The sequence below is a fragment of the Populus alba genome, chromosome 18, assembly GCF_005239225.2.
Source record: "Populus alba chromosome 18, ASM523922v2, whole genome shotgun sequence".
NCBI classification, from domain to species: Eukaryota; Viridiplantae; Streptophyta; class Magnoliopsida; order Malpighiales; family Salicaceae; genus Populus; species Populus alba.
In genome coordinates, this window is record NC_133301.1 from 11,271,670 (window position 1) to 11,297,705 (window position 26,036).

General features: G+C 32.2%; 6 protein-coding genes across 9 annotated transcripts; 3 read left to right on the forward strand and 3 right to left on the reverse strand.

The window, feature by feature from the left end:
• Positions 1-1,489: 1,489 nt before the first annotated feature.
• LOC118051562 (histone H4) lies at positions 1,490-2,065 on the forward strand. Its single transcript, XM_035062225.2, has one exon. It carries the CDS (start codon positions 1,575-1,577, stop codon positions 1,884-1,886), a length of 312 nt encoding a protein of 103 aa, XP_034918116.1. The 5' UTR covers positions 1,490-1,574; the 3' UTR covers positions 1,887-2,065.
• A 7,480-nt stretch (positions 2,066-9,545) lies between these two features.
• LOC118051559 (uncharacterized) lies at positions 9,546-10,930 on the reverse strand. Its single transcript, XM_035062222.2, has 2 exons — positions 9,725-10,930; positions 9,546-9,664 (listed from the first exon to the last, which is right to left on the reverse strand). Exon 1 carries the CDS (start codon positions 10,712-10,714, stop codon positions 9,920-9,922), a length of 795 nt encoding a protein of 264 aa, XP_034918113.1. The 5' UTR covers positions 10,715-10,930; the 3' UTR covers positions 9,546-9,664; positions 9,725-9,919.
• A 2,415-nt stretch (positions 10,931-13,345) lies between these two features.
• LOC118051560 (histone H4) lies at positions 13,346-13,859 on the reverse strand. Its single transcript, XM_035062223.2, has one exon. The coding sequence runs from the start codon at positions 13,788-13,790 to the stop codon at positions 13,479-13,481; it is 312 nt and encodes a 103-aa protein (XP_034918114.1). The 5' UTR covers positions 13,791-13,859; the 3' UTR covers positions 13,346-13,478.
• A 2,185-nt stretch (positions 13,860-16,044) lies between these two features.
• LOC118051561 (histone H4) lies at positions 16,045-16,623 on the forward strand. The gene has a single exon (XM_035062224.2). The coding sequence runs from the start codon at positions 16,121-16,123 to the stop codon at positions 16,430-16,432; it is 312 nt and encodes a 103-aa protein (XP_034918115.1). The 5' UTR covers positions 16,045-16,120; the 3' UTR covers positions 16,433-16,623.
• Positions 16,624-17,595: 972 nt separating this feature from the next.
• Positions 17,596-20,020, forward strand: LOC118051558 (DNA repair protein XRCC3 homolog). Its single transcript, XM_073406209.1, has 2 exons — positions 17,596-18,756; positions 18,860-20,020. The coding sequence occupies exon 1, from the start codon at positions 17,710-17,712 to the stop codon at positions 18,634-18,636; it is 927 nt and encodes a 308-aa protein (XP_073262310.1). The 5' UTR covers positions 17,596-17,709; the 3' UTR covers positions 18,637-18,756; positions 18,860-20,020.
• LOC118051557 (uncharacterized) lies at positions 19,420-25,369 on the reverse strand. 4 transcript variants are annotated; one of them, XM_035062220.2, is made up of 6 exons: positions 24,994-25,369; positions 24,222-24,336; positions 23,098-23,760; positions 22,759-22,858; positions 21,309-21,372; positions 19,420-19,784 (listed from the first exon to the last, which is right to left on the reverse strand). In XM_035062220.2, exons 1-5 carry the CDS (start codon positions 25,074-25,076, stop codon positions 21,347-21,349), a joined length of 987 nt encoding a protein of 328 aa, XP_034918111.1. In that variant the 5' UTR covers positions 25,077-25,369; the 3' UTR covers positions 19,420-19,784; positions 21,309-21,346. The 4 variants fall into 4 exon arrangements, with proteins under 4 accessions (XP_034918111.1, XP_034918108.1, XP_034918110.1 ...); XM_035062217.2 differs by having other exon boundaries at positions 22,759-22,870; positions 24,994-25,363; XM_035062219.2 differs by lacking the exon at positions 19,420-19,784 and adding an exon at positions 20,148-21,116 and having other exon boundaries at positions 22,759-22,870; positions 24,994-25,365.
• Between the last annotated feature and the right edge of the window lie 667 nt (positions 25,370-26,036).

The following is a 26,036-nucleotide window of genomic DNA, read 5'->3' on the forward strand; positions in this document are numbered from 1 at the left end:
ACAAAACAAAACAACCCAACTTAATATCACAAAATGCTCCAAAATCAAGACGTATTATTCTAGTTAAAAAAACAAAACACTAAACAGAGCATAATTCATGTTAGCTCAAATAAAAATTAATAGTTTAATACAATGAGTTTTCATTTATTAACATAGCTCAGTAATCAAAAGTAATCGAATTAGTTAGTAATAATAATAATTTTTCGTCTATATAGTTTCATCATAAATTTAAATATTATAGATTAAGCGGGTATGTTAATCCTGTTTGGATAAAATATATAAAATCTAATGTAAAAACAGATATCACTCCAAGCCCTCTCATGGAGCATGGGCTCACTCCAAACAGAGCCCATAACAAAGTTTTCGCATAGAACTCTTCTGTATTATGTATGTGTTTACTTATATTTAGATGCATTTTAAAAATGTATTTACTTTAAAAATAAATAAATAATTTTTTAGTGTTTTTAAAATATTTTAATATATTAATATAAAAAATAAATTATTTTAATATATTTTTAAATAAAAAATATTTTTTAAAAAATACCTAACAGTATAATATTAAACACATAGTTATTTGTCCATTCTAGTTTTAAATGCGATAAAAAAAATATTTCTTTCACTTTAACAATCTTTTTTTTTTATTGAAAAAAGGCTGAAGCACCTAAAAACAATTAAAAAGCTTACTTGCATTGTTATAAAACTCATTATGTTCTAACGAGTTGTTTTATGAATTGACTATTCCAAAGCTTGAAGCAATACAAATTAAAAAAAAAAAAAAAAAAAATGATTGATCTATCTTAATCAAAGATAAAATCCAGTAAAAAAATTATTTTTTTATATATTTATTTACTAAAATGACATTATTTTAATATTTATTAAAAAAAATTAAAATCAATTCATATTAACCCTTCCAACTCGTTATTAAAATTTTGTTGGGGGAATTGATTTTAAAATTATGCTTATTTGCATCTTTCCTCCATGTTTTTTTTATATATATATTTTTTGTTTTTACTTGTATCAATTGTCAATTCTCTATTTTTAAATTATCTATGTTTAATTTTTATGTTATCATAAATTTTATTTGACCTTATTTTCCTAACCTATCAAATTATATATCATCATGTATGACATATGTCAAATAAAAATGGATTTATAACACATATCACAATAGGAAAAGGGTAGGTCGAAGTTTAATGTATGAATTTATTTTCAAGAAAAAAAATAAGTTTCTGATTCTATTAATTGAAACCATGGGGTTGAGATTAGAGTAAATAAAAATAAAAAGATAAACATATACGAAATGAATAGTACAGGGTACGGACTAATAAAAGCTTTCGAACACCTTTAAAAACAACGATCCACCTCTCCCCGTTTCCTCCAATCACATCCAAGAACTTAAAATCCAACGGTTCCAAATCTAAACCACACCCACGCACGGATCGACACTTAATCCAATGGCTACCACGCCGCCTCCCTCTCCTTAAAACAAACCTCTCCAAGTCCAATCACAGGCAGCAGCAATCATAAAGCCAACTTGAGATTTTTGAGAGAGAATCAAGGAGGGTTAAGCAAAGATGTCAGGAAGAGGAAAGGGAGGTAAGGGACTGGGAAAGGGAGGAGCCAAGAGGCACAGGAAAGTTCTTCGTGATAATATCCAGGGTATCACGAAGCCTGCGATTCGTCGTCTGGCTAGACGTGGTGGAGTCAAGCGTATCAGTGGTCTTATCTACGAGGAGACCAGAGGCGTTCTCAAGATCTTCCTGGAGAATGTGATTCGTGATGCTGTCACGTACACCGAGCACGCTCGTCGCAAGACAGTGACTGCTATGGATGTTGTGTATGCTTTGAAGAGGCAGGGACGCACTCTCTATGGGTTTGGTGGTTAAGGGGATCTGGGGATTTTCTGGGCTAGTGGTCGATTTAGGGTTTTTATGTGTTTCTGGTTTGATAGGCATTAGGCATCAGATTTACAAGTAGTGGTAGATATCTGATTCCTCTGCTGGCAAAACGTCATGTATCTCTCTGTTGATACTTGTTCTATATGAAAAGCTCTTATTGCTTCGTATTCTGTTCTCCATCTTGATTAGCTTTAATCTCCTGATTCAATTTCTCAAATTGGGTTCTCTTTGCCCACTGAGAAATGGTATGAAATCAGTAACAAGATTAATCATTCACACCGTTAAAGCGATTTATGGTTAAAGTAAAATTGAATTTGAGCGATGATTCGGAAATTCAAAGACAGAAAAGGTGGATTTAGTTCGCTTACAAAAAAAAAAAAAAAAGAGGGACAGAACATGCGGTTTTGTTCCGTTGTCATGCTCCCACTTTGAGCTTGATCTATGTTTTGCTTTTGGCATGCCATATATACTCATCTGGAATTTCAGGATTCTAGGCAGGCAGAAGTAAGAATCTGGAAGCTGCCGCTTCTGGGTTGGATGCATAGCCATTGGCTGAACCAGAATCATGTTGAACATTCATACTGGAAATTCAATTGAAATGTTCTATTTGCTGTCGTCAATGTTGATCTCAATGAAATGATTGTTGCTTTCTGTTGGGTTTTCCATTCTGATGTTGTCTAATTGACCTGCGTTATGCTTCTCAATTCTTTGGAATTTTCGTAGGACAGAAAAATTGCTGAAGACATGTCTTCCTTTCATGAAACTATCAAGCAGTCGATAGTTTGAAATTGGGTTGCCTCTGGATGCAATATCACAAAATGCTACACAACTCGCAAGCAAAGATTTTTAGTAGATGATTCATCAAAAAGAGAAAGCATTTGAAATTCTTATCGTATGTTTTTTTTTTTGGGTAATTTTTATATTTGTAGTTTGAAAAAAATAAGTTTTTTAAAAAATATGATTATTTAAATTTAAATAAGTATTTGGTGAAAATTATAGTTGAAGTTTATAAATAATAAAAAATATATATAAAATGTTTGGTTATTGTATTTGAGAATATGATTGTAATTGTTTTTTAAAGTACTTTTTACTTGGAAATACATTAAAATAATATTTTTTATTTTTAAAAAATTATTTTTAATATCATAATATTAAAATGATATGAAAATGTTAAAAAAATATTAATTTAAAACAGTAAAAAAAATAAAAAAAAATAATTTTTTTTAAAAACATCTTTGAAATATAAAAATAAATCAGATTTTTATAAAATTTAATTAAAAAAACATATAAAAATCATCTTTGAAATTTAATTTTTGAATGGATAGGTAATGTATTATCAAATATGTTACTGAGTTTGTATCACTGGAAGCATAAAAGTAAGCGGAAAACAAAAGCAGCCTTAAATGAAGAATTTTGGGGTTGCGTGAATACAAATGTGTCAAATGGAAGAGGATTGAGCTGCCACAGCTGCGTTTACCATGAGGATTTTTTTGGAATCTTACAAGGGAAAGCTGTTCTAAGTATAATGGGCCTAAAACTGTAAAAGGGGGAATTTGATGGGCTTAATATCTTCAACGTTAACCAATTTGATGAAGACGCCCTCCAATTTTATTTTTATTTTTATTTTTTATCAGGACATAGAAACCAAGATCGGCTCAGATCATGTATTTTTATTATGTACCTCGTTGATTGGACATATAAACATGTGATCCTAAAGGGATGAAGGGGCAGTCTTTGCCTTCTTAAACTACTTGGTTCCTTATGAAAAAAAGAATTACTTATTATTTAATATATTAAAAGGATTGACGTTTCACCTCCTGTTATAATGAAAGAGGTCACTCTTTATTTTTTATTTTTTTATTTTTTAATATTTACTTGATTTTGATAATTTCATAAATTATTTAGTTTGATTTTTATAAAGTTATTTCAATCTCAAACAACATTTAGTTTATATTTTATTTTGTGCTTGATTTTATAAATATTTATTTTTGTTATAATATATAATAAATTTACAAATATTTTTTTTAAAAAAATCAAAACTTTTAAACTCAATAGAGTTTACAATCTGTATTGCTCTTAAAGCTAAATTTTACTTATTATTTAAAATAATTTAATAAATATTGTTTTGTGAGAAATGATACAATAAAACCCTTCTAATTCAATTATGAAATGACATCAAATTGTCAAGAAAGTGGAAGAAAATATCAACGCGAAACATCTCAAATATTACAAGAAAAGATGAAATAAAAAATAAAATAAAATAAAAGACACCGTTTATTGAACAGCATGCATTGTAAATGGCCAAAGTTTTTTTAGTGTTTTTACTGTAACGTAGTTCATAAGTAATGCACGGTAAGAGGCCGAAGTCTTTCAGTGTTTTACTATAATATAATTACTTGTAGAAATAAAAATAATTATGGAACAATATTTAATACCTAAAGTTTAGGAAAGTTCAAAATCCATCCGTGTAAGGTTTCTCATTTACATAATTTTATTTACTCTAGGGCCATATTGAGAATTGGTATCAAAGCGTAGGACTAAAAATGAAGATATAACAAAAGACAAGATAAACTAAAAACTAAAAAATCGAACGGTTATGATTCGTCGTGTCATGGAACTCTGCTGAACATTCGTGTCCTTGTATTTAAATTTAACACGTTAAAATTATTTCTAAATTATATTAAATTTAACACGTTAAAATTATTTCTAAACTAAAATTTTATTGGCCCATTAGGTTAATCTGAAAAATTTTGAATTCACCCAGTGATCTAATGAATTAAACTATTTTTTTAAGCTAATCTTTAAATCAGACCGGGTCTAATACCGGAAGAAATGAGAGTTTTGTTTGTAGTTTTATTTAAATTTAATATTTAATTATTTGTAAGTTTTTTTTGATTAATATAGGTATTTTAATCGATTTGTATATATTTTAATTAATTTTAAAATTTACAAGATTTGAAGCGGTAAAATACGTAATATATCTTTAATTTTAGCAGTTAAGCCTAAAGGGTGTCTTATTGATATTTCAATCTTACCGTAATTTAAAAGAAACCTTGCTGCTAATGAGATGAGATAAAGTGTCTCTTTGGTGATTGAGGATTGAACCTGTTTTTTAAAAAATTTTAATTTTTTTTTTTTTTTGCTAAAATTCAGTGCTGTTTGTATTTTTTAGATTTTTTTAATGTGCTGATATCAAAAATAATTTTTAAAAAATAAAAAAATATTATTGACATGCTTTTCATAAAAAGCTATTTTAAAAAGTAACCGCTACTATATTCTCTACCTAAAAAAACGGGAAGACTTTTTTTTTTGTAGAATCCGTACTGTGACTGCCGCAGACTAGAAATTCTAACAATGAGTGTTCTCCACAGGATCTTGTTGGATCTGCCTCGCTGATTTCTGACAAGTCGTTCTCATTTTCATGAAGCAGGTTTTTAACTGAATGATTGCATGATTCTTTTTGCATGTGAAATAATTATTTCATCTACCAGTAATAACTGAGTGTGCAAGAGCATTAGCTGACATACTAAAGGATTGGACTTTTAACATGATGCTTCTGTTATTCATATGTGAAGCACCTTGCTATTTTTCCTTTTCTTTTAGTTATTTTGTATTTATTTTCGTCTCATTAGATAAGTTTTAGAAAATAGTAGAAAAGCATGGTTAAACTTTAAAGTTTGAGATTTTTATTTTTTTATCTTCCAATTTCCAAGTTTAAAATAAAAGAGAAAATCATATAAAAACATGAAAAGAGAGAAATTGCTGGTTGATAAGATTTCAATAATAAAAAATTAATAATCTCAATATCAACTAATCTTTTCAATGAGAGAAGTTTGAGGATGGTGAATTTTTTTTATATTGCCAAAAAAAATAGAAAAAATATAGACAAAACTAGGTGTGTGAGCCTAATCTTCTTCTATTTAGACTAGGCAATGGATTTGACCTGCTTTTTTTGTTGTTGGCAATCTAGAAAATTATTTAACATGATAATTCATCTATTTTTTTGATTTTTACATGGATCTTTAATAATATTATAGGTTTTCATTATAATGTCAACAATTGTTTTTCCAATTATTATGTACCTAATATGCAAAACATTAATAGTAATAATAAATTTCTTATGGATATTTGCTTAAACTTAGTTTTTTAACATGATTTTATGACATGTTTTATTTTTATTTGTTTAGCCTTCAATTACATATAAAATATAGACACATTATTTTGGTATATATATTTTGAACTTGCATTGACAGTCACAAAATCATTTTTCTTTAACAGTCATTCTAGTTTTAAAAAACTTGTTTTAATTAAAATAATCAAGAAATACATTAATAAGAAAATTGAATTTAAATTTGAGAAATATATGTTTCCTACTTATCTTGAACAACTTAATACATGTTACTCAACTCTCAATAAATGGAATATACTACAAACATATATATCATGTTTCTCGCTTTAAAATGGTACAAATATCTAAAATATATATACCTTTCCAGACTATCTATTACTAATATTTGTATATACCTTTCCAGACTATCTATTACTAATAATAAGTAACAACAAAAAATTATATCTATTTTTTTATGATATAATGCATGGACTAGTTATATCATGGTGACTTCCTCAAAAACAATTATAGAAATATAATGGAATTCTGACAAGTGAGATTTCAAGTAAATATTTATACAATTCTTTAATGTTCGAAGAAATGATTAATCAAAATAATGAACCATAATTGATATCGACACATTTGAGAATGCCAAATGTTCGAGTTTCTTTCTTCAATCATGTTTCTTTTTCTTATTGCATGATATCTAATTTATACATATCTTTTTTTTTTTTTTTTTGAGCCTTATAATGAATTATAGAAAGAGTTAAAAAATGTCAAATCTTTGATGATTCAATCATTCATGATTGAGTTGTGAAAACTTTTAGATAAATATTCTATATTTGAACTAAATTCTTTCTAGTTAAAAAATATATTTTCATTTGCTCTTGAACGATTAGGAAATTTTCTAGAAGAAATATGGGGTTTTGTTTATGGAGTTAATATGTTATGGGGTTGTGGTTTTTCTTACTAGGTTAAATCAATATGTTACAATTTTTTTTTAATATCAATCTCATAAGTATCATATCAAATTACAATATTTTTAAACAAGTTCCTAGATAACAAGTCTAATTATTATTTTTATTGATGATATGGACGATATTGAAGTAAGTGACAATATTAATTGTGACCTTGATATATAGCCAAAGCTTCTATCTAGAATGAATGCACCAACTATTAATATAATATCAGAAATAAATTGATTTATATCACCTTTCAATTTAAATTACCAAAAGCAATGTCTTCTTGAATAATATGGATTCCAAACATTCATGATCTGGATGTCAATGAGTTAGATTATTTATCCATCCGTCTAATATATAGTGAAATATCTCCATGTGGATTGTGAAAGATGTTTCACTTGAACAATTATTGATATTATTTTAACTTATATTCCCTAAAAAGTGAATTTCACTCTAATAGTTCTAAATAATTTAAATACATGCAAGTGAGATACAACTGCTTCTTATTTTATTCACTCTTTTATATAGTTGGGGATTTCACTTGGAAAAGAAAATGTTTAATGCTAGAGATTCAGGTTTGTAACTATAGTTTATGTACGATACGAGATCTTGAAGCACTTTCATATATATATATATATATATATATATATATATATATTCACAAGTATTTTTGTTTGATCTCAAAATAAAAAAAATATTTTCTTACAAAATAGAAAATATTTTTCATAGATTAAATTTTTTTAATAATAAATAAACACATAAAAATCTTTAAAAATGATTTTCAAGAAATCTTTTTTTATGAAACAAATAGGGTGTAACCTTGTTGTCTAGTGTAATATTCCTTTTTAATGATAACTAAACCAAGATATGATGCCAAATTATTATTACAATTTCCATGTTCTCTCCCTGTTAATTATTCAAGACTGCTCAGTACTCTACCAAGCTGGTATATAGTGAAAATAAGATAGTCTTGGAAGCACTTGGTCTGTCGTCGTTTTATTAATTCTTGCTCTTCAAGTGTCTGGCGAGCATGATTAATGATCGAAGATCATAAACCATTAAAGAGAGTAGACGAAAGGTAATGCGAAGAAGATGATAGGATAAATGACAGTCAATAATGTATAGCCCGTCTGGAATTAATGAAGCTACCCTTTACCTTTCAAAGCAGTCTAGCCTATCATTATTGATAGCAGTTCCCATATTTTCTCACCTAATCTATTTTGATAATTATTGCTCACAAAACATGCATCTTTGTCTTTTAAGATTTATGTTAGAATCAACAGCCGGATAACTCAATAAACACAAAGTTTATTTTTATATGTATACATTTTCATAGTGTTTTGATGTATTAATATAAACAAATAAAAATATTATTTTAATTAATTTTTAAATAAAAAATATTTTAAAACTCACCCGCTATAATAATATCAATCATGCTATTAACATGTAATTGCACTTACTGTATATGTACATATATATAACGCATTGAATAAGCATAATTAATGCAAGAGGCATAAAATTTTATCGACTAGGAATATCAGGCCCCTAGCTTAGATTTATGGGACAATAATATATATTGTTTTTTCATATACTTAATATTATTTTTTTCAGATCCTGTTCTCTTTAGCATTTAAAGCCATGATTTCCGCGATTATCGCTATTGACAACATAATACTAGTTCCATAATTTGGCAAGGATCGACGCCTCGCAATTCTTTGCTTCATACGCCAGAATGATTTCCCCCCTCTTCGCATGGATGTTAAGAATCATTAAAGACGCGGATAAATACTTCAACTAGCTACCTGAATAGCCCCAAACACAGTTTGAAAAAAAATAAAAATAATAATATATATATATATATATATATGGCTTTTTTCATGGTCAATAAACTATATATTTGGTATGTGTTTAGGAGCATAGTTGCGGTTGTTTTTTAAAATATTTTTTATTCAAAAAAATATATCAATAATGATTTTTTATTAGATCAGCACATCAAAACAATTTAAAAACATCAAAAATATATTAATTTAATTTTTTTTTAAATATAGTTCCAAACATATTAATGTGGCCGTTATAGGCATGGAAAATGAGCAAAGCTCACTTCAACGTCTCTTGATAAGTTGATATGAGGCATGGAATCATTCTAAGAACAAGTGTAGGGTTGCAGCAAGGTCAGCAAGGAAGCCGGCAGCTTCATTTCTTAATAACTGTTTCGATTTTTATGGTCTGCTTTATATGTGTAGTTTTCTCCCCTTTTTGTTAACAGGTATGCTTTATGATGTTCTCTGTTACAACATCTCCAAGGGACATGCTAAAGAAAATTATTATTTTGGCTTTTCAAGTCTCCTGTAGTGGTAAACAAAACATTATTTTATTATGTTTTTATCCTATAGATAATAATAAGTAAATTATAAATATCAAGAAATTCGATCTATAAATATCCATTTTCATCTCAACGTATGAGCTTAATTTCATCAATTTGTGTGGTAAATTTCATGGAGAAAAACATATTTATTGAATATAAAAGATGGATCTTCCACCAACTCTAAAGAAAGTAGATATAATACAAAGGCAAAATTCCAAAGGTGACAATATCATTCATATGGTATAAAGATAATTAATTACATCGGTATTATATTTTAATTATGCCATTCGCAGGACTCTCGTGATCATCATTCACTTCCGTGTATACCCACCTAACCACAAATAAAAATAAAAATAAAAGTAAAAATAAATAATAAAAAAAACCCACAAACCTTAAATGCTCAATTACGAAGGGGCCATGAACATGGATGTTCCCTCACGCTACTATATCAGAAAATCGACTCCCCTCTACGAAAAGTCACAATTACAATACCCTAAAGAACAGGGCATCAAATCAATCCAATCACCATTTTACCCTCACCACACATATCCGACATCACCTGCCATGGCACCTGCCAGCTTCAATTCTATACCCGGGGCACCAGGAACGACGTTGTTACAGCAACACTGGCAGGATCCTTGCAGCTTAATACTCTAAGCAACCTGCAAGAGCCCTTGCTAATACAACTCTGGTTAACCGGAGCCTTCTTTCCGTCGGTATCAACTGGTGGGAACATGGACACCGCATAATTCCGGCGACCTTGCCGGCTTTTTATATCGCTAAGGTTCATCTCTGTAGGGGGCTTAACCACACCGAACATCAGCAGGTACCATCGGGGCTTTGAGCCGGTCTTTTTTGCATCACTCTTTGCATGGATACTCTTTAATGATGAGCTACTTCTTTCAATATCCAGTTCCGATGAACATTTCTTAGAGCTGGAAAACCTTTCGAGTTTGCGATAATCCAGGGACCGACTGTTTCTCATGAGTCCAATATTGTTCTTGCTACTACTTGAACGACATACAGAACTTTGCAACTCAGATAAAGATTCACATCGGCGACGAAAAGAAATGCGTTGCTTGTCTTCTTTAGAATGGTTTTGGGGGGTGAAGTACGGTTCTTTGACGGGAACGAGCTTACCCCGAAAGATGATATCTTCAGCTGAACGCATCTCTGAGCTTAGGTCGCTAAAGAACTCGAAGAATTCAGCAGGCTCGGATGATGATCTTGCACCACTGTGGAAGGCTATATTTGGGCTTTCTTCGTTCCTACCTTCCAGTGGGAAGTCGCAAAGAGAGAGTGCTTCTTCTTCTTCTTCTTCTCCTTCGTGTTCTTGTAATTCTCGATCGTGGTGGAGAACAATATTGGAATAATCTCCCATATTCTGGGCCGGGGGAGAGAAATCAAATGTTTTTGTGGTTTCTATGTTAAGAATTTAGGACGATCGGTTTGCTTGTAAGAACGCGATATAATTTTTTTTTTTTGTCTACTTCTCCCTTGCTTTCCTTGGCAGTTAACAATGCGTTGTAAAAATGGAGGAGATGGAGAATATAAATACGCATGCTAGAGTGAGAAAGAAAAGGAGAGAGGCAGAGATCACGCTGGATCTTGTGGGCTATTTAAGTAAGTTTTGTCTCGGCTTTCTAGAAGGGAGAGAAAGGACGAGAGAGATATGGACTCTTACATAGGGAAGACATGTATTAACATTAATTAATAATTAACATGTATTAAAATAGCTTGGCTTTAAAAGCTAAGTTTTTTCCTTTTTTTTTTTTTGTCATAGAAAAAATTTTGAGGACTTTTTATTTTAAAATTTATTTTAATGATTTTTTTTATAAGGTCAATTTAATATATTATTGTTTTAATATTTTTTAAAACAAATATTATCTTTGAATTAAATTATATTTTTATTAGTTATCATAATTACCTTTGAACTTATAAAATTGAATATTATATTATATCAATTTTTATATAATTTAATTTTTTTATTATTTGAAAACACATTAATAATGATAAAATATTTATTTACATGAAAAAAAAATCAACTCGAGCAGCCAGCAAGAGGCAAGATAAGAAAAGAGAGGAGAGACTTGGTATTCTTTCCTTTTCAAGCATTTTCGAGCTATTTTAGATGCTCACTAGGTGGCTGGTGTTTAAAGCTGTTTTATTTTTTATTTTAAGCTATATTTAGTTACCAATGCCTGTCTAACATGCATATTGTATATTATCCATAGGATTAACTTGATGAATCATTTAGCTATACATTTGAGGTAATTATCACCACGTCATCAACAGCCCAACATCTACCTTTTAAAGAGCCCAATTGGCACAGTATTATTGTCGCTTCGATTTCGTGGATTACCATCGACACATAACTTTTTAGGTCATGATAATAGGTATTTTAAAAAACACTATTTAAAAATATAGTAAAATAATATATATTTTTTTTTATTTTTAAATTCAGTACATGAAATTAATTTAAAAACATAAAAAATAAATTTATGTTTTTGGTAAACACTATTTGGGCCGGGTTTTCAAATGATATCTTAAAATATTAAAATAGAACCCTACTACATATATATTCGAGAAATATACCCATCAGAAATCATGCAACTTCTTGACAAGAATCGGACAGTTCGAATATTCGACTTAGTTATAGGAAAATAAAAATAATTGGCAGATTAGTTGGAAAATCAAAACTTAAATGCTAATATAAGAGTTCATGTCCTTGCAACGGCTCCTATATACCTTAATTTCAACATCTCGAAAGGTTAATCAAGGTTTGTATAATCTAACTCAAACACTCATATTTTTTTAATAAAAAACAAAATATTTTTTGTACACTTAAAAGAGCTAGTAGTTGATTGCTGAAAATTAAACATGTTAGAAAATTTTGTTTAAAACATGATTAGAGAGAATGTTTATGTCAAATTAAAAATTAGATTTATTTAATTTTTTATATTAAAATTTTATTGAAATTTAATCTTCAATATAAAATATTAACATGATTTAAATAAACTATAAATAAATAAAATATTATTCATAAATAATTTTTTATTAATATATTTTGGAAAAACTCAACTCTTTAAAAATCATTATTTCACAAAGAAAAGGAATATGTTCTTTTTTATGGTTTACTTAGTGGAAATATAAAAAGTAAAAACTGAACCCAAAAAGTAACACAGACGTTTGATTGACACGTCTCTGCATCTCCCTTGCCCTGGCCTGCTGTGGGAAAATGAGACTTCTTCTTATATACAATATTTGCTTTGATGCGGAGATGAGACAGCTTCGAAAGGCAACCACTTGATGTCAGCCTAATTCTTGGATTTTAAATGGAAAATTAAAATTTAAATATTTTAAGTACTTGACTTTTGACAATAAATTCTCAACCGTTGGATCAAGCCAATAACTAGGAAAGGAAACATGCTGTTACATCTTGTCCGGTGTTTTCCTGATCTATTTTGAAAACCACGGCCGCAATATTCCATCCCTGTTTCTTTTTGTATTTTTTTTAAGAAATTAAAAAAAAAACTATTTTTTTATTTTAAATTAATATATATAATTTAAAATTTCTTAAAAACAACCATCCCAATCACGCTCCTAATCTCAGGACGATGCTATTATAGGCCAGCCAATGGACGAAGCTATTAAGGCAGGCTTGGAGGCCCATCAAGAGAGGTTCAATTGAAGAAGCTCAAATCCCCTTTCACTTGGATAAACAATTTTGAAAAAATAACGCAGCAATTCGTTCATTCTCTGGAATTCATTACAAAATCTTCTACATATCCTTTAATTACAATTCCCCAATTTGTCATAGCTTCTGCCTTTTGGGACTTGACTCCAAGAAATCAACTCTCTGATCCCCTTTCACTTAGATTTTGATTTCTAGCGCAAAACACCAGTGATTCATCAAGTTTTGGAATGATTATGATAAAAATTTTCTGAGTGTCCAAGCAGGATTCCACAGCCAAAACATTTAAAATCAAACACACAAATCGCACTCAAGAGAGATTCGCAAACTTGTAAAATATTCATTTATTCTAAACACTAAATTTCATAGATTACTGCAGCTTTAAACTATATAGATTTTGAAACAAGATAACCCTAACCCACTCTACACTACCAACAAAACAAATATCCCTTTAACCACCGAACCCGTATAGTGTGCGGCCCTGCCTCTTCAAAGCATACACAACATCCATAGCAGTCACTGTCTTGCGGCGAGCGTGCTCAGTGTATGTCACAGCATCACGAATCACATTCTCCAGGAAGATCTTGAGAACGCCTCTGGTCTCCTCGTAGATAAGACCACTGATACGCTTGACTCCACCACGTCTAGCCAAACGACGTATGGCAGGCTTGGTGATGCCCTGGATGTTATCACGAAGAACCTTGCGATGCCTCTTGGCTCCTCCCTTTCCCAATCCCTTACCTCCCTTTCCTCTTCCTGACATTTTTTATCGAAGAATTCCCTCGATTTGATTTTTCCTTTTCTTTTTTAATTTTGAGAGAATGTATAGGTGGAACTTCAAGGGCTGGTTTTATAGGAGGCGAGGATTTTTGGTGGCCGTTGGATGAGGCGTGGATCTGTGTGAGGGCTGGGTTTGGGTTTTCGGTCGCTGTATTGAGAATGCTTGAATTTGATTGGTTAAAACATGAGGGGGCGGATCGTGTAGATTAGGAGTTTGAAATAGAAGCGGGTGAAAAGAGTTTGGAGGCGGGTTTTCCCTCACAGAGAAAACACAAATATTTTTGCCGCCTTTGGTTTACGCTGAATGTTGTTTTGAAATGGATTTTTATTTTACCGCCACGTGGCAAAGTCGATATGAGGTCATGATAAAACATCAACAATTGTGTAAGTTTTTAATAGCGATTATAAACAAAATTAATATTAAAAACTCAATTCCATTTGGAGTTTAAATCAGTCAAACAACATTTTTTTTGTCTATTGATTGAGTTATTTTAAAACTTGTTAAGATGTCTGAATCACTTTGATTTATTTTCTAAATAATTTAATTTTAAACTTAAAATAAGTAAGAAATTAAATCGGGTCTTTAAAGGTTACCAACTTGACTATATTTAATATCAATGTCTAATAATTCCCTGTGTTTTAATATGATCTGTAACATAACATAACATAACATGGTTTATAACTAGTTCCATTTAATTTAACTTGATTATAATTAAATTTCTAATTACCAATAAGATATAGTTCAAATTACCTTGATATTTATTTCTCTACTAAAAATCTCAAATCCATACCTTTTTAATAATTAAAAATAATAATTTTCAAGATTCTTATTAGCTTTTATAAAGGCGAAATTAAGTCGTTGGCCACCCATTTTCGAATATAATATAAAAACAATTTCCTTGATAAAAAAAAAATCTAAATTTCTAGAAATAGCTAAAAAATTGTCCGGGAAAACCATGTCTGTAGTTTTTAGCTAATAAAATTTTCAATCAAATTTATTTGCATTCAAAATAAAATTTATTTCCATTTTATAATTTGAATCGCAAGCGAGGACACGTTCTTTTGTTTGTGAGATTTTTATGTCCATAGAAGGGAGTAATAACAAGAGAAAAACCTGTATCAGAATTCCTGGGTCAGATAAGTCACGTAGAATCATGCAGTTCTTTCATTTACATTCATCTCATTTTCACAACGATCATATTTATACAGGTCGGGTTGAGTCCAAAGAAAAAAATGAGAATAATGATCAATCAAGAAGGCTAAATAAAAATAATATAAATTAAAAGCATATATAAAAAGAATCAATTTTTAAAGAAAAAATTAAAATTAAAATAAAATTATGTGTCTCTGGTCTAGCAATGTAGGCAAGTATTTAACTCATTTGAAAAAGACTAGTGTACACCCGAGCTCATTTTTTTATAAAAGATATTATTGGGTTGTTGCCCACCCCAATTTATTTTTTAAAAATCTAAATGACATGTATTTTGATTTTCTCAAAATTTATTTTATTAAAAAATAAAGATTTATATATTTTTATTTAGAAACTCATCTTGATCCAAAACATTTTGATAAACTCATAAATAATTTAAAAAAAACTAAAAACACCATGCAAAAAATCAAAATCTAATATTTTCCCGAGCTCATGTTTTTTTTTTAGCATTATTAAGGTGAAAAAAATACAAAAATAAAACTCCTTGTTTTACATTTTTTATCTATTTTTTTTTTATTTATATCAATATCAATTCCCTATTTTTAAGATCATATTTGTTTATTTTTTATGTTATCATAAATTTTACTTGACCTTATTTTCGTAACCTGTCAAATTCTATATCATGGTGTATGACACGTGTCCAATAAAAAAGGATTTATAACACTGATATGATGATTTAAAGAAAATTCGAGGTTTAGTCACTTAAGGACTGATGTAATATGATGATTTAATGAGAATTTGAGTTTTGGTCACTTAAGGACCAAATAAATAGAAGTTTTTGAAACCATATGGTTGAGATTAGAGTAAATAAAAATAAAAAGATAAAAGTATACGAAATGAATAGTATAGGGTAGGGACTCATAAAAGCTTCTGAACTCCTTTAAAAACAACGATCCACCTCTCCCCGTTTCCTCCAATCACACCCAAGAACCTAAAATCCAACGGTTTAAAATATAAACCACACCCATCGCACGGATCGACACCTAATCCAATGGCTACCACGCCGCCTCCGTCTCTATAAAACAAACCTCTCCAAGTCCAATCACAGGTAGCTGAAACCATTAAGCCAATTTGAGATTTTTGAGAAGGAGGGTTAAGGAAAAATGTCAGGAAGAGGAAAGGGAGGTAAGGGATTGGGAAAGGGAGGTGCCAAGAGGCACAGGAAAGTTCTTCGTGATAATATCCAGGGTATCACGAAGCCTGCGATTCGTCGTCTGGCTAGGCGTGGTGGAGTCAAGCGTATCAGTGGTCTTATCTACGAGGAGACCAGAGGCGTTCTCAAGATCTTCCTGGAGAACGTGATTCGTGATGCTGTGACATACACCGAGCACGCTCGCCGCAAGACCGTGACTGCTATGGATGTTGTGTATGCTTTGAAGAGGCAGGGACGCACACTCTATGGGTTCGGTGGTTAAGGGGATCTGGGGATTTTATGGGCTAGTGGTCGATTTAGGGTTTTTATGTGTTTCTTGAGTTTGTGGTTTGATAGGCATTAGGCTTCAGCTTTACAATTAGTGTTAGATATCTGATTCCTCTGCTTGCAAAACGTCATGTATCTCTCTGTTGATACTTGTTCTATATGAAAAGCTCTTATTGCTTCGTATTCTGTTTTCCATCTTGATTAGCTTTAATCTCCTGATTCAATCCCTCAAACTGGGTTCTCCTTTCCCACTGAGAAATTGTATGAAATCACTAACAAGATTAATAATTCACGCCACTAAAACGATTTATGGTTAAAGTATAATTGAATTTGAGTGTTGTTTCGGAAATTCAGAGGCAGAAAAGGTGGATTTAGTTGCTTATATATAAAAAAGGGACATAGCATGTGGTTGTGTTCCGTTTTCATGGTCTCCCACTTTGAGCTTGATCTATGTTTTGTTTTTGGCATGCATATACTCATCTGGAATTTCAGGATTCTAGGCGGGCAGAAGTAACAACCTGGAAGCTGCCGCTTCTGGGTTGGATGTGCATTGCCATTGGCTGAACCAGAATCATGTAGAACATTCATACTGGAAATTCTATTGAAATGTTCTATTTGCTGTCTTCAAAGTTGATCTCTCAATGAAATGATTGTTGTTTTCTGTTGTGTTTTCCAATCTGATTTTGTCTAATTCACCTGCATTACGCTTCTCAATTCTTTGGAATTTTCGTAGGACAGAAAAATTTCTGAAGACATGTTTTCCGTTCATGAAACTATCAAGCAGATGATAGTTTGAAATTGGGTTGCCTGTATGAATGCAATATCAAAGAATGCTACACAACTTGCAAGCAAAGATTTCTAGTTGATGATTCATCAAAAAGAGAAAGTATTTGAAGTTCTTTAATGAAGAAGTTTGGGGTTACGTCTATACAAATGTTTCCAATGGAGGATTGAGATGCTTCAACTGCGTTTACCATGAGGATTTTTAGTGGAATTTTACAAGGGAAAGCTGTTCTTAAGTTTAATGGGCCTAAAAGTGTAATAAGGGAAGTTTGATGGGCTTAAATATCTACAACAAATTTGATGAAGAGGCCCCTATCAAATGCAATATTAAACTATGGGTTTCACGGGTTAAGAAACAAAGTCTCTTTTGTCGTCACCATTTCAATGTTTAAAAAGATTATTTTGAATTTTTTTAATCTAAATCATGTTTTTTTTTTTTATCTCAAGACTTTGCCGGTATCATAACAGCTCTCACATTAATTTGGCGCCATGTCCCAAATTCAATCTGATCCCTCAACTCACAACAATCTTCGTCCCGCATTCATGACACCGCAAAAGCTTCTCCCAGTCGAAAAATGCTCACTGGGATGCCCCATCCTAGACTGCTGCATGGGCGGAGGCATCCCTTGCAACTCCATAACCGAAATCGTGGCTGAAAGTGGTTCCGGCAAAACCCAACTCTGCCTCCAACTCTCCCTCCGCGCCCAACTCCCACCCTTCCTCGGCGGCCTGTCCGCTTCCTCTCTTTACCTCTACACCGAATTCCCGTTTCCCACTCGCCGTCTCCACCAGCTCTCAAGTGCCCTTCAATGTCAATACCCACAAATATTCGCCAGCAATTATGATCCTTGTGATCGTATATTTCTGCAAAGTGTAAACACCGCAGACCAACTGCTCGATATAATGCCGCAAGTAGAATCATTTCTTGAAAACTCAAAAACCCGGTTGCCTGTCAGAGTGATTGTGATCGATTCCATGGCTGCATTGTTTAGGGCCGAGTTTGAGAATACAGCGAGTGATCTTATAAGGAGGTCGTCGTTGTTTTTTAAGATATCTGGGAAGCTAAAAGAGTTTGCGAAGAGGTTTAATTTGGTGGTGCTGGTGACTAATCAAGTGATGGATGTTATGGACTCTGGAGAGGGAGTAAACGAGGTAAGGATTGGGAATTTGAGTGGTATGTATTCGTCTGGAAGAAGGGTTTGTCCAGCTCTGGGATTGTCGTGGGCTAATTGTGTAAATTCGAGGTTGTTCTTGTCCAAAGATGAATATGAGAGTGGTTTGGTGGGTGGTGGTGAGATTGGTTTTCTGTCTAGGGAAACGAGGAGAAGGCTTCACGTTGTTTTTGCGCCACATTTGCCTGATTTGTCTTGTGAGTTTGTGATCAGGAGAGAAGGGGTTGTGGGAGTCAACAGATAAACGAGGAGATGGCTTCACGCTGTTTTTGCCCCACATTCCCCTGGTTTGTCCTGTCACTTTTGTTCCTCAATTTGAGCTTGTATTCACTTCTTTACATGGAGGCTTCGCTTCTGCAGAGAAGTGAGATTTTCGTCCATTTCATTTATTCCCTGTGTTAATATACAAATGTTATTATCTGTTCTCATCAGTGGTTTCTCATGTTTGTTTTTCCATCTTCAACCAGACCAGCACTTTTACGATGGCTGCACTTCCAGCATGTAAAGGAACCATTTATATTTAACAGCCAACTATCTTCTATACTTTTAGATTAGGGGAGCAGACCCATGATGTCAACTCTTTTGCTTGCCCTGATTTACATTAAGAATAGTAGGAATTACAAATTTGAAGAGTTACTTCATAAAACACATTTAAGTCATTGATTCTCAGAAGTTAGTTCTGGCAACTAATCTTTAGGTTGCATGTAAACTTGATTCCATATGTTCCCTATTCAAGCAGAGTGACAGTAGACCTCACTGGCAGATGCAAAACATTCAAAGAGTGATAGTGTTGTTTTTTTTGAAAATGACAGAGTGATGCAGGTTACTATAGTCCAATTCTAGATTATCATTGCGTCGCTATTGCTGCTTCATTCCACGTTTTGCACTGCTTTGGAGTTAGAATCCCACATGAAGAAATTACTTGACCTGATACAGTCTAGATATGATCCGCACTTAAGCCTAGAGTGTAGAGTAGTAGTTACTCAGTACAGATTATAAGTGGATATTTAGTATTACAGCAAGCAAATATTGAGCACATGACATTTTTACAAACTATAAAATGGTTAGGGTTGCTACATCAAGAGTCATGCGTTTGGTCCCTCGACAATGCCATGATTGGCAATCCTCCCGTTGTAAATTCAGTTTACATATAATTTGGATTTGTGTGAACTATCAAATATTCTTAGGAGCACATTTGAGACTACATGAATACATGCACATTTTCTGTGGCTATGGAATCTAAAATAACACTCCATCCTGCTGCTGCTACTCTTGTTTTGAAGAGGTAGATTTGCCTGACCCTGAATTTCAAAAACAACATCGAAGATATTGACCAACTGTTATCTTCCTCCTTACTGCTTACTTTCTACACTGTAGAAAGAAATTCAGTACCTGCACGCAAAACATGAATCCTTTCAATTATGCCATTCACAGAATAGGGAATTATCAGTGTTGTGATATAACCATTTCATAATGGGAAATCTCTGTTAGATGTGAATTTAATTGAAATGACGTCTCACTCAAATGTTATGCCATCACTTTCTCTGACTACAGGAAGAAAACAAATGACTGCAGATTATGAAAGCGGAGGTTTAAGTCTCTTTTAACATCTGGACCGTACTTTTTCATTTTTTTTCTTTTTGAAAACGCTTCAAATTAATAGGTTTTTTCTTGTGTCTGTAATTATTTTGATATGCTGATATAAAAAATAGAAAGAAAAATTGAATTTTTTGTTTTAATGTATTTTCAAATGAAAAGCACACCACACCAGAATCTCAATCAACTGCACAAGATTCACATTCACAGACAATATCAAATACTATTGAGAAGTGTTTTGGGGAAATACCAACATTTAAGACTATCTCCAACCGCCCTCTAAGAACCCCATTTTGATTGGACCAACTCTCATGACTCAACACTGCAGTTCGATTGGACTTTAAGCTAGGCAAGGCAACGGACTTCTATTTTTTATATATATTTATTAAAGAACAATAGAATTGGAGTTGACTAGGAAGCCCTAATAGCAGTTCCAAATAAACGCTATAGGAATTACTTAAAATCATTATCTGCGTTCATAAATAGCTTGATGTTGCAAGGTCATTCCCTAAGCATCTGTATGAAGGGATGACTAGCCCATTGTAGCAGTCCACAACAATGAAAACTTGTTGCCCTAAGCCACATGAATACTACTGATAAATCCATGACTCTGAGAGACACTGGTTTCTACTGCATGTCTAAAAGCAAAATGGGGCCGCCAACTCTTTCCCAACAAGTTCTCAATAAATTGCTCCACTGTTCCTCAATTTGAAACTTTTGTTTTGCTATAGAAATAGAATTTTATAAGCATGAACAGATCTTATGCTATACAAGTTTGGGAAGAGGATAGATCTTATGCTATACAAGTTTCAAGAGGAGAGATAGTGGTTGCAAAAGATTCATGTTCCTGGGGTACAAGAATTACAATATGCCCCCTATATCAAAAGACTTTTGTGTAAAAGCAATGTCAATGGCAGCACATTTTAGCTCTTTACCTAATATGGGTTAGTTGGAGCCTAAAAAAGCATGAAATTGAGTGCAAAAACACAGAAGCATCAAGACTTCCGATTTTGTTTGCATAAATGATCATCACAAGTTTCAGAGTGGATTATGGGTCAAGATGACAAGTCGCTGAAAAAAAGGGGACCAAAATTCCTTGTAACAGTTGTCTTATTTCCGAAATAAGAACTGCAAGCAAACATTCAAAGTCACAATGTCAGTGTTTCATGGTAAGTTGTCATCATTTTCTCTCAGAGTTGGCATTGTGGAATATTATTATCATCCGCCAACAAGTAAATGCCATTACATCAGTTTTATATTTTCATTATAATCTCATAAGAAGAGTTCATAGGCCATTACTATAGCAAGCAATAGAATTACCTTTCACCTCGACAATGCGCAGTGAAAACAACCTCTTCTCAAGCTGAATAAACCAGAAAAGGCACTGCAGAGAGAGTAAAATTAATAACCTTGATCAGTTTAATGTTTAACAAGGACTCCAGTATGGGCACTAAAAAAAAATAAAAATGAATTGCAACAGTTCTCTCAATCATAAAAAGATGCACACAAATTTCCAAGCTATTTCCTTCACAAATAGAAGAATGGCTAAACCCCAAGTAACAAAATAAGGGAGGGGCAAGTGATCCAGTGATCCATATCAATCAAAGGATGGTATTTTTACACCTAAATGCATGAATTGCAGGTGTTTCTATGATGTTCTGTTCTCTTTTCCTTTTTGCTTTTTAACAAAAGAAGCGGCTATGATGATAACATCTCATTCAGTTTTGCTTCATGTCTTGCACCTAGATGCCTTTCAAACTCAGTTATATAAAATGCTCCCTTGAGCAAAAATAAATATTCCACAAGACAAAAAATCTCGTCCACAGACACATGTAAAGTAGGAAATTTCAAAATGGTAATGGTCAGGGTTTCAATGCAATAGTAAATTACTTCCAAAGTAGGTTCTTTTATAGAGCTAAAATATTGTAAAAATGACAAATGAGCTAGCAAAGTTGACAGAATAATCTGATATTTCACACTGATCAAAGAAAGAAATTCCTTGTCATGTGCAGGGACCAAATTGATGAGAAAGAGCTCCTATCTAAAAGATTCAATGCTTGTCTGACAGAAGATGAGCTTCAGAAATTTTGGATTTGACAATGCTGGTTAAGAAATTACAGAGAAGTAGACACATTCTAATGAGATGTTAAAAAGGGCACATCTTAGATGTTGGATATCATATTTACCAGCAAGGACTTTCAAGCTTAACCTTGTAACTTGAAATGCATTTTCAATAAGATAATCCAAACAATTAAAGGAATTCTGCCCTAAAATGATGGCATCAGGACAAGGTCGTTGGTAGTTGCTTGATCAATTAAGACATGGTATCATTATAGCATTGTCTGTAAGCATTTGTTGATCTACTAGCCATACAGCATGCTGTGCAGAAATTGCTTTTGGATATGCTAAATATTCAAACATAACCAACAAATGATAGTTCCAAGGAGCTAATGATTTTAATTTAATGGAACCAAATCTTCTGAGAATGCTAAAAGTAAAAATGAAATATCTGCTTAGTTCAATATGAGATCATTAAGCCAGTAAATTGTCTTTAACTACTTAGCTTCCTGATGTACATACTTGTTCAGCTGTGTCCATTATACCAGATCATTCCCATATGTTGATCAGTGGGCTCAAATTAAGTGTCCAATACCAACTGCTGGCTTTGTGCTTTGACCAGAGAGTAGGAGGGGAGAACAAAGAGAGTGATGGCTGACAATCAATTTTCAACAAAAAGAGTGCATGGAGTTCAAAAGAATCAAGAGCTTACCAATTAAGAAAATGCTGAGCATTAAAGCAAGAGTAAGTTGGATGGAACAGGTGAACTGCAGGTGCAGTGGAGGTTGCAATTGCCTTTGGAGACCACCAGCCTGACCGAAGAGCTGCCAAGGGTTAAAATTTTATAAGATCTCCTGGAAAGCTACCAAAAGATGATGATTTGCAACCATAGAAAACTACAGATCTTGACAATTGTACGGGTATTGATCTATTTAGGTTGACAACAATATGAGAGATCATCCTTGCCCTTTTTCTTTTTTACTAAAGGGTCATCTTTATTTCAGACAGATAACATCCATTTTCACATCCCATAAGCACATAACTATTTTACCTTATTGAACAAAGTAATCGATCCCTTTGCTTGAGAATGTTCTCCACACCTTTGCTTCCAGAAGAAAGGTTTGTAACCTTTTTCTTTAGGTGTGGCCTCAACACTTGACATCACTTTATCCCTTTGTCCATCGTCCTGAGCAATCACAATTTTCAAAGCACCAAAATTTGGTGAACTCCATGTTCTCCTTGAGCCAATTGTTTTATCAACTTGACAGATTATGTCATCCCTCATTCCAAGATTTTCTTTCTCTTCTATATCTATAATATGTTCATTTTTCTTATTAGTAATGAATTCATTTTCATCCGAAGTACCTCTACTACAGTTGGCACTCGAGTCATGGTCCAAATTTCTTCTCTTATGATGGTTCTCCCCAAGAGAACCTTTCATGGGAGATTTAAGTGTGGTGCAGTCATCTTTCACAATCTGCGGAATTTGGACAGTTCCAGATAGAAACATGGCTAAATCGTCGCATTCTTCTTTATCCAGATTCACCCATCGAAGAGGTTGCTTTCCTTCCCCACTAAAAGCTTCCCTTAGTGCCGCTTCAACACGAGATATTTGACTTTCAATAGCTGCAACAAATTGTTTATGCCTAGATGCTGTGATATCATCAGAACGATGTCCATGGCTCAACCAAACAGCCCTCTCAAACTCTTCCAACTGTTTCAGAGTTCATAGATCAATGATACAAGGGAAAAAGAAGAGAACCATTTGCAAAACATAAAATAAAATAAAATGAGCCAACTATAAGAATTGAAAGCACAGCCTATAATGATTTCTTTATGTTCAGATTGGTTGGCTAGAGAGTGCAGTAAAAGGGGGAAAATATTTTGATTAATACTGATGATAAGTGAAATTTAGCAAAAAGCATAATATCCTTATAAGCAAGGGATTCAAAGTTGGATGAGTTGGCGTTTGCTTTTCAATTGTCAGAAATGTAAAACATAGAAAACATAGAATTGACAATAGCATTTCCTTCACCTGATGTTTCTTACAGACCAATCAAGTGAAGTTCACAGACAGAAACTATAAGCAACGTTTAATAAACTGATAAGCGGTTTAAATAAATGAATTTAGGGACACATGTAAAAAAGTTAAAGATTCAAGATGTGAAATTATACCTGCCACTTGGCAGTTCCTAAAGCAGTTTGGAGCTCTCTGGATAGTTCATCCAAATCCTCTGGTTCTGACCCCTCTCTCTTCTCTCTTGTCCACACTCTATATGCTGACTCCATTCTGCCAAACACAAAAACAACCAATAAAAACCTCAAATTTCAATTCACTAAAAGTCTATGAATAACTATCAAATTTGGAGCACAAGAATAACTTGCTGATTTCCTAGAATATACAGCTCCCTGCCTTCAACAGAAAACCCGTATAATTGTCAAGTTTGCAGCACGAGAATTACACAAAGTAGATTTCATGATCCTGGAAGATCAACTATTACCAAGACAGGCAGATATAGTCATGCACTGCTAAACAAACCACATATTTCCTTCTTACTTCATATCATCAGGACCTGAAAATTAAAAAGCTAATGCACAAGTCGTATTTTATGCCAAACTTTAAATTGAAGAACTTGACATCATAACACATGTACAAACACACTCCATCAATTAAGCAGAAATTCCAACCAGAAAACAAACCCAAGATCCACTAGACAAACGTTTTAAAACAAAGCAATAAATACACGTCTTGAAAACCTCACAAGCAAAACATATCATAAACATCAGTGTGCAACATGCAAAACCCAATTCAAGAAAATTCAGTCACACCCAAACAATAACGAAAACCCATAAAAATGGAGAAATCAAACAAGCCCAGCTGCCAAATTCTTGTACCAAACTGCATACAGAATGTAAAGCATGAATTGAAGAGAAATGCAAAACGTACGCATCAGCAGATTCCTGAACCTCCTCTGCAGCAGAAAAGAAAGCATCTTTTTGCCATAGATCGAAACTGTTTGCTACCATCATCTTCTTCACTTCAAATTCAACAAAAAAACAAAAGCAATTCCAAATCCTTTCAACCACAAATAAAAAAACCCAGAAATCAACAAATATGCTTTGTTTTTTCTTTTCTGTTTTTGCTTAGACAGATAATGCTTTCCTTTCGCTTCCTCTCTCTCTTCTGGCTTCTCTCTCCTCTCTTCCGTGCTAAGAATGAAAGAGAGAGAAAGCAAACAGAAAGAATGAGAGAGAGAGAGTTTGCTTAAACGTCTCTTTCTCTCACCTGTTCTCTTCTCTCTCTTTTAAAGTTTTTTTTTTTTTAAAAAAAAAATATGCCTCCATTTCTTCCTGGGCGTGCGTGCTCGTGCTCTGCTTTATAAACGATTGTGCTATAATTTAATTTATTTTTATTATTTTTCCCCTCTCATTTTACTCGTTTCTATTAGAAAACTGGAAAAAATGTAAGTGGTTCTATCTTCTCTTTACAGTTTCTTTCTTTTTTCTTCATAAAATAGACTCTACTGTTTTTTTATTTATTATAATTGATAGTAATATTTTCTTTACACGTTTTAGAGGCATTAAATTTTATTTTTATCTAAAATTAAACTTCATAAATACTAATATCATTTAAATATCTTTTTTTTTTCATTAGTAAGTTATAACATTATAAGTTAACTAGATTTGAATTTTAAAAATAAATCAAATGTTAATTTTTTTATTTTTTTAATTAGAAATTTCATCTAATTAATTGTCTTTGTTTATTTGTTACTGCTTGTCCAGATCAGTAGTGTTTTTTTTTTTAATTATTTGATCCATGAGGTTGAAGAATTTTGTGAGTATTTATAATTGTAGTAACTTTTATTTTTTAATGTGTTTTAAAAATATATTTCATTTAAAAAATTATTTTTTTCTATAATTTTAATATGCTATTATTAAAAATAAAAAAAAAAGTATTTTGATATATATATTTTCTTAAGAAAATAATGT